At 43.0% G+C, this 12,591-nt stretch overlaps 1 protein-coding gene across 1 annotated transcript in view; it reads right to left on the minus strand.

Annotated features, from left to right (window-relative positions):
* The window catches only part of KIF5C (kinesin family member 5C), a 152,893-nt gene that overhangs the window by 27,337 nt on the left and 112,965 nt on the right, over positions 1-12,591 (minus strand). Inside the window, exons 16-17 of the mRNA XM_032856096.1 lie at positions 6,498-6,686; positions 2,296-2,413 (exon numbers count right to left, since the gene is read on the minus strand). Of these exons, the coding sequence (XP_032711987.1) occupies positions 2,296-2,413; positions 6,498-6,686 (307 nt within the window). The remainder of the gene's footprint in view (positions 1-2,295; positions 2,414-6,497; positions 6,687-12,591) is intronic.

Below are 12,591 nucleotides of genomic sequence, written 5' to 3' on the forward strand. Positions count from 1 at the left end.
GATTTAACTGGCGGGACTCACATCCAAAAGTAAACATATTTTTAAAAAGACAAAAGACAAAAAAAAAAAAAAAAAAGGAAGAATGGCCATGGAGTGAAACAGAACTCATATGACCAATTACAACCACGCTATCTAAGATCAGGCTTCCCAGGCGAGACTTCCGGCCGGTGGAGGCTGCCCACTCCAGTGGGTCCACATCAGGCCAGGGTGCGGACTCGGAAGTGGGCCGCTCTAGGAGGGAACGGACTAGGCTGTGTCTGACCTCTCCCCTGGCCTTGGTGAGCAACCCCTGCAGCAGGATACAACAGCCTGCTTTGCACATTGGAAGGCACTCTGAAGTTTAGAGGCGTTTGGATGCAATGCCACTATTAGAGTTCCAGAAAGAGCTAATTTACCTCTCATCAGTACACGGTTTATTCTCTAAGAATCTAGCGCAGAAGAACAAAAAAATCTAAGAACGAAGAAAACAAAAAATAACAGGCTCCATATTAAAACGGAAGGCCCCACATTTGGTGCACGGCACACCTCCAGCGGGAGTCTGTCCCAGCCTATTCTTGGTCAGGGGCACGCACCCGGCACCCCCAGCAAGCAGCAGGCTCGGGGACGGAAGCGGGGCCGCGGGTAGCAAAATGGTTTAGAACAGTGTCATGCAAGTCATTACGCTTTCTATCTAGTCTGTTCCACTTTATTTTAGATCTTCTCACCTCTATTTTATTTCTACTTAGGGCACCACTACAGAAGCCATTTACCAGAGAGAGAAAAGTTCTTTTCAATGCCAAGTATTACGGGGAGCGTGCTATCTCTAACATTCATCCATTATCACATAAAGAAAACATGACGAGGTCATAGCGGGGCTGAGGGTGTTCTCCATCTTTCTAAATTTGCCTAGACATTTGGAACAAAATGTATTTACTGAGCAAGTAACTATATTAACAATAAAGGAAATAAAAAGAGGTGGCATCATCACCAATCCTACTACCCTATCAAAACAATTTTCATTTCAATTATTAATCTGCAGGCCTTCGAACACAACTATCCATTGATTCCTGGATGTTATAACCCAGTAAAGATTACATATTACGATCTTTAATCTAAGGACGCCTGGTAAGCATGGCTGCACAGCCTGCACTTACTTCACCTCCAAAATAACACATGTTCTTTTAAACAACATCCCATAGCTGGCTTAACTGTTTGACATTTAGGTTGGCTGCCTTTTCTTCCTTCTGCTAATACAATGAATTCTACAACGAATATCTGAGATTTGAGGATCAAAAGGTATGGAAAGTGTTATGATAATTGCTATTTATCCTCAAAAAGTTTTTTTTTAGAAAAGATTTTATATATTTGACAGACAGAGATCCCAAACAGGCAGAGAGAGGAAGGGAAGCAGGCTCCCTGCTGAGCGGAAAGCCCGATGCGAGGCTCGATCCCAGGACCCTGGGATCATGACCTGAGCCAAAGGTAGAGGCTTCAACCCACTGAGCCACCCAGGCGCCCCTATCCTCAAAATGCTTTTTAAAAGAACTCTAACAATTTTCACTGCAATTCATGGTACATGTGTCCCATTTCACGGCAATGCATATGTTCTTAAAACCTATTCCAGTTTCTGCATTTCTAGTTACCTCTCTTGAATTTTTTCTATTTATTCATATTTTTGGAGTGCTTCCTATGTGTCAGGCACTTCCCTAAGCAAAGGGCATCAGGAGGCTGTCCGGCAAAGGGAAGAGCTGGTTCCAAGGACGGAGGGTGCAGGCAGCCATTGGCAGAAGTTCAGACTTTATATTAAGAGCAGGGGGACATCATGGAAGGGTCAGAGGCATGGGGCTGGGCACAAGATAGAAGGTGCTTTTAGAAGAGCTCCCTGAGAAGCAGCACAGTGGCTGGCCTGGAGCAGATGGGCTGAGAGCCTCTGTAGACGATGTAGTCACAACTCTTAATTAAGATTAAGGATAGTGAAAATAAAGGTGGAGATGAGCAGAAGCAGACAAGCATCTGGCAGATCAAATGGACAGGTCATGGGAACAGACTGGAGGCCAGAGGTGGAGGAGAGAAGATTGACTCAGGCAGCAGGGTGGATGGAGGGAAATGGGAAGAGGGGCAGATACCGGGCGGGGGCAATATTCTATCTAATTTTTTTTTTTTTTACCACACCCCCTTCCCTCAATTATTCCATTGTTTTTCAAGAGACCTGGAAATGCTATAAATGAGCAAAACCAAACGTCGTGAGTTTGGCCAACTAGAAAGTATCTGATGTAGGCCAAGAGCTCAACACCTGCAAAGGAGTCAATTACTTACCTTGGGCTCGGAGCTTGGCCAGCTCCTCACTGAGCGAGTCCTGGGACTCCTCCAGCTGCCTCCTCTTCTGTTCCATGTTCTGCATGTAGTCTGTCAGGGATTTTATCTTGGCTTCGTGCTTTAAATAAACAAAAAGATGAAAAGGAGGCATGAGGGACAAGCAACCTGGCTTGCCTACAGTTGTCTGATGGGAAAAGGCCCCAGAGGACTTCCTGGGTCCGTTTTTCGAGGACCAACTCCCAAACAAAGCATATTCTTCCCTAGGCTTGAGATCTGTGATCGAGGGGTAACATGGCCCTCTGTTTCCTCCCTGTGCTCCGCTGCTTCATTCCACACTGACCCCTGTCATCACCACAGCCCTCCCCACCATCCGCCTAAGTGAGATGCCAAAGCCCAAGCTGGTTTTTCTCCTCATAGAAAACAGTGTCCTGGGAAAATGTCTAGGGCAGAGGCTTCGTTCTTGGAACTGGCACCTCTAGGTTCTGTCTTCAGAACTCAAATATGGTCTTTTCTTTTCCTCTCAAACACACCAATTCCTATGTCTGAGAGACCTTGCATTTTACATTTTCCTCACCCTAGGATGTGCTCCACCCTCCCCACCCAGAGTCCTTATCACTGGGGTCCTCACAGTTTCTTACAGTACCCAACTTCGGCAAGATTTATCTATTTCTTTTTACTTGCCAGCTCCATGAGGGTATGGAGCCGATGCTTAATAAATATTAGTGGAACCAGTGAATGAATGGAAGCTCATTGACTGAAGTAAAGACAGGGCGCCCTTCCAGCAGATGGATATATGTAGGCACTTCCCCCACTCAAGATCTACAGCGTTCACATGAAAGCAAGAAGACCCTGGAGACTGAGCTCTCGTCTAGTGAAACAACCTCTGGGAAATGGGACACAGAGCAGTCAGGTTATAAGCACAGCTTCTGATGAAAAGGATGAGCGTAAATGAAGAAAATAATTGCATTTTTGCTCGAAATATTTTGTCAGATTCTTTAGATCATGTCAGAAAGTAAAGAGCCAAAGTTTCTCTGACTTTTGAATCCCCAGAAATAATGATTAAATATTTGTCTCTGTGTAAATTGTAACAGTACAAAGTAGCACCCAACAGAAAGCTGTATTTGTTGCTAATGGAGAACGCACTAACATTCATCCTTTAACATTCTAATATGCTGATATTCTTGACTCTGATCTCATATACCCAAAGTCAATGTCACTGTCAGACTTGGGCAACTAGAGCCTCGGTCCTGGGCCCCACACTGTGAACACCCCACTAGGGCTGTCTTCTAGCTGCACTCACTCCACGGAGCAAAGAGCGTGTGGGCCAAGGAGGCATGCCCCCATGGAACCCATGCCCCCTTCCAGACCACACTCTGAGGACGAGAAACCCAGGAACTCCCTGCTCCAGTGGCCATACAGGCCACTCCTAGGGCTGGCACTACAGCTCCTGTCATCAATTCACACAGATTAGAGTTGACAGTTACACAGTGCTATCAGTTTCCACAAAAGGCAGAAGGGCTGGTGCATCCAGATGGAAAGAGAAGACAGTGGGCTGCAGACGGAGGGACCTCTGTTTCTACTCTTGCCTTGGTCTCCAAACGTTAGGGGCAGGACTATCCAAATGCACATATTCTCAATACAAGAGGTGACCTGGATATCAGGCTTGAGGTGTCGGTACTCTGCCCTAAGGTTTATCATTTTCTCCCCTTTTTTTAATTATAAAAATGTCAAGTAGTAAAGCAAATCCAGAAAGAAGTGGCATAGATTTTACCCATGTAGCAGTTTTGGTGTTTTTTGTTTTTTTTTTTTAAGATTTTGTTGGGGACGGGGTGGGGGGGGGTGGCGGGAGCAGAGGGAGAGGGACAAGCAGACTCTGTGCTGAGCACAGAGCTGATGCGGGCCTCCATCCCACAACCCTGATATCATGGCCGGAGTCAAAATCAAGAGTCTGACATTTACCCGACAAACCACCCTGGTGCCCCCACCCATAAACCATACTTATCAACTATTCTTGGTCTTAACTCTATGAATGCATACTGGATAGAGTTGCAAAGCACGGCATACACATAACTGAGCACTTTCATTTTCACTTACGTTTATATAATCATGCTTTCCAAATGGCAATGTTTTATAAATTTTTGTAAGAGCTGCATAGCAATCTTTCATATAACTTAACGTCATTATCTTATCAACAGACGTTTGGGTATTTCATGTTATTATAACATAAGTAATATTGCACTCACCATCTTCCATATAGGCTTTGCACATTTTAATCGGGAAATAAACATATAAAATAAAATTTTTGCATTTTCATTAACAATGAAAAATATCATAAATGAAATTACTGGACCAAAATACTTCAATTTTTATGGCTTTTGATTCCCAAAGTGCTTTCCAAAAGGACTGGCCGAATTATACTTTTCTCAGCAATGTATATAAATTTCACGATCACACACCAACACTGGATAATCTTTTACAGTACATTTTTGCTTACTGCACTGGTTATAAAATGGAAACCTGATGTGCTCATTTGCATCTCTCAGATTACTACAGTGGGAGGGGAAAAGGCTGGAGCTGGTTCTGTGATGACATGTTACTGTTTACAAGCCTACCAGAAGGACGTACGCTTTTGTCGGTCTCTCGGTATTATCTGACACACCACTACCTGCTAGTATTAGTTTCCTGCAAATGATTTCAGCTGTTTTAATGCCTGGTCTGAGGCAGTGAGCAGCCCTCACTGCAACACTCCCAGAAGTCTCAAGCCCCAAACAGCAAGCTCAGATACCAGTGGCGGACCAGAAACGAGGCTGCTGCTTTCTGAAACCACCTCACTAAAATGAAAACGCCATTTCAGTGGGCAGAAGAGTGGCCTGACTCACTGAGCAGACGAAATGTGCCCTGGGACTCAAAAATCCCTTCACGGCTGTGTGTTCACACATGCTTTGGTTTGAGACCCTTGATCTGCCTTTTGCTGGCTGTGGGATTTTGAACTGTGTATTTAATCTTTCTGAGTCTCTCCTTCCTCATCTGAAAAACAGGAATAATAATAAAACCTGCCCATCAGGACTTTTTTTTAAAGATCAAGTGAGGGGCACCTGGGTGGCTCAGTGGGTTAAAGCCTCTGCTTTCGGCTCAGGTCATGATCCCAGAGTCCTGGGATTGCGCCCCACATCGGGCTCTCTGCTCAGCAAGGAGCCTGCTTCCTCCTCTCTCTGCCTGCCTCTCTGCCTACTTGTGATCTCTGTCAAATAAATAAATAAAATCTTTAAAAAAAAAAATAAAAAAAATAAAGATCAAGTGAGATGATGCATGTGAAGAGCTTAGTGCAGTGTGGGGAGCTTTGTAAACACTCACTAAAATGTTACGTGCTACTAGTGGGGCCCCTGGATGGCTCAGTTGATTAAGCATCTGCCTTTGGCTCAGGTCATGATCTTGGGGTCCCGGGATCAAGCCCCGCATCGGGCTCCCCGCTCACTGGGGAGTCTGCCTGTCCGTCATCCGCTTCCCCTCCCCCACCTGTGTGGGCATGCACTTGCTTGCTCTTTCTCTCAAATAAATAAAATCTTTTTTAAAAATGTTACCTATTACTGGGGCACCTGGGTGGCTCAGTGGGTTAAAGTCTCTGCCTTCGGCTCGGGTCATGATCCCAGGGTCCTGAGATCAGGCCCTGCGTCGGGCTCTCTGCTCGGCGGGGAGCCTGCTTCTCCCTCTCTCTGCCTGCCTCTCTGCCTACCTGTGATCTCTGTCAAATAAATAAATAAAATCTTAAAAAAAAAAAGTTACCTATTACTATTATTAATAATAGCAGTAGCAGCAATAGTTTCTGTTTTCACATATTAAGTTGGACCTGTGGTAGAGATTAAAAGATCAAGGAATGTTCCTTACCTCATAGGAGTTTTAGCTTCCACCCAATCTCATCCATTCATTATAATCTCTACCTACCTACCTACATGTCCATATACAGAGAGATGTAGACACATCCTTTAAAAGGGACTGAAGGTAATTCATGTAATTCACACAACAAAGTCTAGCCTTAAGCAGAAGCTTGGGCTGTAATTGTCTGGGGAGGCCATGGACAAGTCTTATATAAAGCAAAGTCCACCAGCTATCCCTACCATGCACCATCAGACCCAGTAAGAGCACCGAGCCAGCAGATTTCAAGAGGTCCAGGGAGTGAAATGAGGGGGAAAGGGGTGACCTACCTGGGAAATGAGCAGCTGGCAGGCAGCCAGCTCCCGCTCACTGGCATTCATCTTCCTGTTGGAGTCCATCTGGGCATTCTCGAGCTGTTTGCTGCGGTTCACCAGGGATTTGACCTCCGACTTCATCTTGCTGATATATAGGCGGGCCATGGTGAATTCCTCCTCAATGACTCCATTCACGTCTGCCAACTGAGCACAGGAAGGCATACGCTCAACTATTGCTTACAAATGCCAGAGATTCATGGGGCCCCGAAAATCTGTCCATGGATCCTCAAGATGTCTTTGGATTTCTGATTAGGAATCTTTAATTATAGGACCACAAGCTGAAAATGATAGCTTTATGTTACTATATATTCTCTACATAAATATATCCCAAGTTTTCTGAAACCTCAAGTAAGACTGAATTAAAAACCTCTATTAAATATCGTTCTCAATCAGCCAGGGTTTTCACTACAATTAATTTTTAAGATGAAAGACATGATATCAGAGGAAAATACACTTCTTTTTAATCTTAAGAAGATTAAAAAAAGGATAACTCTGAAAAGGTATTCCATTCAATGTCCAACGCCTTACATTTCTAGAATAGCTGCAAGGCCTTGTGTTTTTAAAGGGGACTCTGAGTCCCTATAAGAATTCAAATCAAAATTTCAATTCTGGGGTGCCTGGGTGGCTCAGTGGGTAAAAGCATCTGTCTTCGGCTCAGGTCATGATCTCAGGGTCCTGGGATTGAGCCCCGCATTGGGCTCTCTGCTCAGCAGGGGGCTTGCTTCCTCCTCTCTGACTACTTGTGATCTCTGTCTGTCAAATAAATAAATAAAATCTTAACAAAAAAAAAAATTCAATTCTGTTCTCTATGGTGTCCTATTCAGAGAGTCCTCAATATGAATTCAGTGTCTTGAATATGCTTCTATAAGCAAGGGTTGAAATAAAAAGGGTTTTCTACATAGCCTTCAGTTAAACAACAATAACAACAAAATTGAATTAAGAACATGCTGTTACCAAATGCCCTTTTAGATGAAGATTTTCCTATGACTTTTTGTTTACTATCAATCAATATTTCCCTGTCTCTATGTGCCTGCCCCTTCCAAGGAGATAAGAATCAAGCTTATATTATTTAAAATTATCTGAGTGGGGTGCCTGGGTGGCTCAGTCAGTTAAAGCAGTTGACTCTTGGTTTCGGCTCAAGTCGTGAACTCAGGGTTGTGGGATGGAACCCTGGATCGGGCTCTGTGCTCAGTGCAGAATCTCCTGGAGACTCATTCTCCCTCTTACTCTGCCCCAACCCCCAGCTTTCTCTCAAATAAATAAATAAAATTACCTGAGAGTTTAACAATCTAAATCCACCTTTAGAAAGAAAGATTCTGAAAGCCAGCATTTCTGTATGATCTCATATTTGGCATCTCAGTTTCAGAGCTCAACTGGAAACAAAACCTGAAGCAAGATACTTGGGATAGAAACCCGTTTGCTCTCAAGACGCAAACATGCTCCGAAGGACAATTAATCAGAGGAGCAAAATAACCGTGCACATATTTTCTTTAACCACCAGAGGGCATCCTAGCCCCTCAGGAGAACACAAGAGCGCTGTCCAGTACCCAGCCCACAAAGAGAAAGCTTCAATTGGTTCTAAGACAATGATTCCAAATATGGTTTTAATGTTCCACAGTACGTTATAACTGCCCACTTTTGTCATTATTGCTGTCATTAACTCATCATATAATGATTTTTTTTTCTGTAAAAATTTAAGAGCTAGGAATATGGAATCGTATATCAACCCCGAAAATTGGTAGCAGATGGAAGTATACCAGACCACACCGGGTGCCTGTAACTTTGTGTCAGCCTTCCCCTAGGACTCCGCAACAGGATCTGTTAAATGACACCGGTGTCAAATCAACACAAAGCAGAACCTATGTTAACAGCAAGAAAACCCACAGTCCTATTTTAATGAAAGTTCTTGATGAGCCACTTCTAATTCTGACTGCCAATAACGATTTGCCTACCAACAGTTTCTCATTGCATTCCTGCTTACAACCCAATGACATGAAGAGATGGGGTGAGATACGCCCCAATCTTTTAGCGCAGTTTTGTTCCTCTGCCTTTGTGATTGGCCCAACGTGGAACACACAGGAGAAGCTTGTTCTTTAGGCTCACCAGGTATGTCCTATGTGTTTGCCCGGCCTCTGTGGAAAGGTAAGTGACTTCCATCTCTTTGATGTGGGGTTTACAACCTACACCACCTCCTGGGGAAAACACCACCAGACCAACAAGTAGGGCATTTGGGGAAGGGAACAAACACCTCCTCCCTTCCAGCTCTGTCTTTAGACAAGGACACTTTGTACTCCATGCCCAGATCCCATGTGCATTGGGGAAGAGCAAAATAGCACACAATAATGGGCTTCCTCCAAAATGCAAGCTGGATGCTTTTTCCCCTACCAGAACCATAACTTCTGGAGCCTACCCTTGTCCTAGGAAGTCTTAGAGGAGATTTTGAATCTGATGAAACACCCCCCCACACACAAAATGGTACTCCGAACAAATGGTTTTACTTTAAAGTCATGTTTTTGTTGATTTTGTTTTTGTTTTGTCTCAACCACTTAGGAGTTCATATATTCAGTCATTCAAAGTAAACTCAAAATTTTCCGTAATCCCAGTAAACTGTTATTTCAAGAGGGTAATCAAGTTTGTTGCTAAAATGTTATTTATAACTCTCCCCTGGGTTTGACAATGACTCCAACAGCACACACTAAGCTGCGTGATCCAGGAGAGCTGACTAATCCAGGAGAAAAGGGTGCCTTTCTGTGGGAAGGCGATGCTGCCAGCCCCTCCCACACTGTCTACATAGGAGTCACCCCCATACCCACCCACCCCAGGGCTCAGGAGCATGGAGTGATTGCACAAGGTGCTATTTCTAGGCCAAGTAAAAGGTAAGTAAGGTGACTGTTGCCATTCCAATACCTAAAAGTCAGAATGGGATGAGAAGTTGCTTTTTTTCTTTTTGTTCTTTTTTTTTTAAATGTTCAGAAATGTCCATTTTGTTTGTGCAGTACAGAGCTCAGGCATGATATGGTGGCTTCCAAGAGCTTGATAGGCAGGAGGGGATTGGAGAAGCAAGCCTTCTTGTCAGTGAGACCCCAGCCCCAACACAACCAAGACTGTATTGAAGAGGCTGATGGGATGTGAGCTGTTGGTGATGAGGGCTGATTTCAGGCCCAGGATCTGCAGAAATGTATCTGCCACACTGGCCAAGCTATAGAAATGTCCCCAATGCTGCTGGGGCCCAGGGCCCCTCAACTGCCCGAAATTCTTCACCTGTACTTCACCCAGACCCAAAGTCAAAAGAAAATCTGGCAGCTATCCAATCCATTTCATTTACTATACCTCAACTTTCTATCCTAGACTTCTGGAAACTTGTTTTAAAGAAAGCCGGGTGACATAGGAAAAAGACAAGAAGAGGAAGTTCACTAATAAACCCAGAGAAAGTAAACTCGAGGCTCATCTCATCATCGGGTGGTCGCATTTTGTTTTGCAGACTAAACAAAGTATTGCCTGGGCTCTGAAAATGTTTCAAGACATGAGAGAACTGGAGAAATATGGGTCCTTCTGTTACCCTGCTGTCTGGGCCTGTTATATTCTGGAAAGAGAGCATCTTTTCCCCTCTTCCCAGGGTATGACCAGGAGTCACCATGTGGGAACTGAATAGGGTTTTAGGAAGAAAAACAAGGTCACTGACAAATGTCTCCCTGATCTGATCATTTTCTTAGATAAAAGAATTATATCTATCTATTGAGTAGTCATAACCAATACTCTATGCCCACAATGTAGATCTAAGAAATATATGTATAACTCATGCAATTTCTGACAACCTGTAAGATAATGTGGGCTCATCTTGTCATTGCACAAATCAGGAAAATGAAGCCTGAGAAGTATAGTGAATTGCCCAGTCACACAACTCCTACGCATTAGCTCTCATTGCCCTGACGATTAAATCATAATTGTGGGAAAAAAAACCACTCAAAATGATTAAGAATATGATGCTCTATGAGTGAGAATTGTCAATGAAAATAACTAGTTATCAATGAAATTAACTAAGGTATCCAATGTCTGGAATCCAAAAATATCTTGAAAACATCCAGCTAAGTATTTAAAAATAATTTCAATCATACTTCAGATTCCCAAAGGTAAAGACTCTTTTTTAATGCTGAAGCACCCAGACACTCCTTGATTTCATTAGCATTTCTTATCAGCTCTATTTTAGAATGTAGCATAAAAATATCTTCCTTTATCGTTATCAGCAGCAGCACCAACTTCTCCTATATCAACTCCACCTTCACATTGCATGGGCCACTTAATCCCCCAAATCTCGGAAGCTCAGTACCAACGCGTGCTTCTAAAAATTAAATCCCCAAACATAAAGCCACCCAACTGGGGCTGAATGGGTTAATCTTATAGTATCTAAGAATTCTGTGCTAAAATTAGATTCATTCGCAAAGATTCATGAAATATTCAGTTACAATAGAGGTTCTATGAAAGAATGATTAGGCTTATAGGAGGTCGTATACTCTAAGACTAGATCTGCGATATTATCTAAGAAGGGATTTCTAGGCTTCCCAGAAATGTCTATAAACAGAAAGAACTGGGGGAGCCTTTTCTAGTACTTAACAATCCCAGCTCAAAACCTAAGTGTTCCCACAAAGCAGACGGATGTAAAACTCAGCCTTTTAAAAGGCTGACCTCAAAAAAAAAAAAAAAAAAAAAAAAAAGCTGACCTCAAAGAATTTGATTTGAGGAGCTCAGGAAGTGGAAGTTGAGAGATATAATACCATTCCGTGGCTTGCCACAATCCGCCACATGTACTGATGGCTACTCTGTACAAGGGTCCTGTGTTATGATTACAAAGCTACAGGAATCAAAACAGTGTGGTTTTTAGCATAACAATTAGATCAATACAATAGACTAGAGACCAGAAACAGTCCCATACACTGTTGGGGGCGATGGATACATTCATGATCTTACTGTGGTAATGGTTTAATGAGAGTATAATATGTCAAAACTTCTCAGACTATACTCTTACAAAGCTATTTTTAAAAATATCTCTAGCTTAGCTCTCTATGTCTCCCTACCGCAGGTAACTGATAATTGTTCTTGGCTGATAACATTCTACACACTCTCTTGTCCCTCTATTCCTAGCTCACAGACAATTTCATACCACCCCCATTCTTCCCGCCTCCCTTACTTCCTTGCTACCAGTGGCACCAATGTGCACAACTCTAGTGGATCAATCACAATTGGCTGAAGCCAGTGACAGCAATACTATTTCTCTTTGCTTTCCCAGTTTCTCTTGCAATTTGGGGTGACCATGTGACCCAATTCTGGCTAATAAGGTATAAGGGGACATCTACTAGGGACTTATGGGATATAGTTTCCTCCTGATGAGAACTGGCTGCCTTTTCAGCCCATCCTGCTTTGGATGTGTTTGTGTGAAGATATGATGGTTGGTGTTACAGCAGTTATCTTGCTATCATGAGACAAAAGGCTACAGATGTGAAAAGGTAACAAGCTAATGAAAGCAGAAAGGAAATAAAGAAAAGGCCTGAATCCTTGACATCGTTGGGACACTGGATCAAAATTTGCTTCTGAAACTTGAATAAGGTTAGACTGACCTGGGCCATCTTGTTAAAATGCAGATTCTAATTTCAATAGATCTGCAGTGGCCCAAGAGTCTATACTTCCAACAAACTCCCAGGTGATGCAGATCACAACCTGAATAGCAAATTCTACACAAAATTCTCATATTGTGAATAATTAAATGTGGATTTATTTTTAAGCCACTGTTAGAATCCTATTACTTTCACCTGAAAGCTTTCCTAATTCGAACTGATTGGCTGAGGAATTTTCATTCTGTTGGGTTCTCACAGAAAAAGAGAAACACAATTCTGAGACTAGAAGTATTGCTTAACCTATCCAATTCCAAACTCCTGTGACATTGGCATGTAAATTAGAGAAATAACCCCATCTGCATAAGGATCACCAACATTTGAAGACGTTTCCTGTATGTGAAAGGTAATTTTTTCTCCTCTGCCGAACCCAGCCAATCATT

This window comes from Lontra canadensis, unplaced genomic scaffold (assembly GCF_010015895.1).
Source record: "Lontra canadensis isolate GAN:19392208 unplaced genomic scaffold, GSC_riverotter_1.0 scaffold11, whole genome shotgun sequence".
Classification (NCBI taxonomy): domain Eukaryota; kingdom Metazoa; phylum Chordata; class Mammalia; order Carnivora; family Mustelidae; genus Lontra; species Lontra canadensis.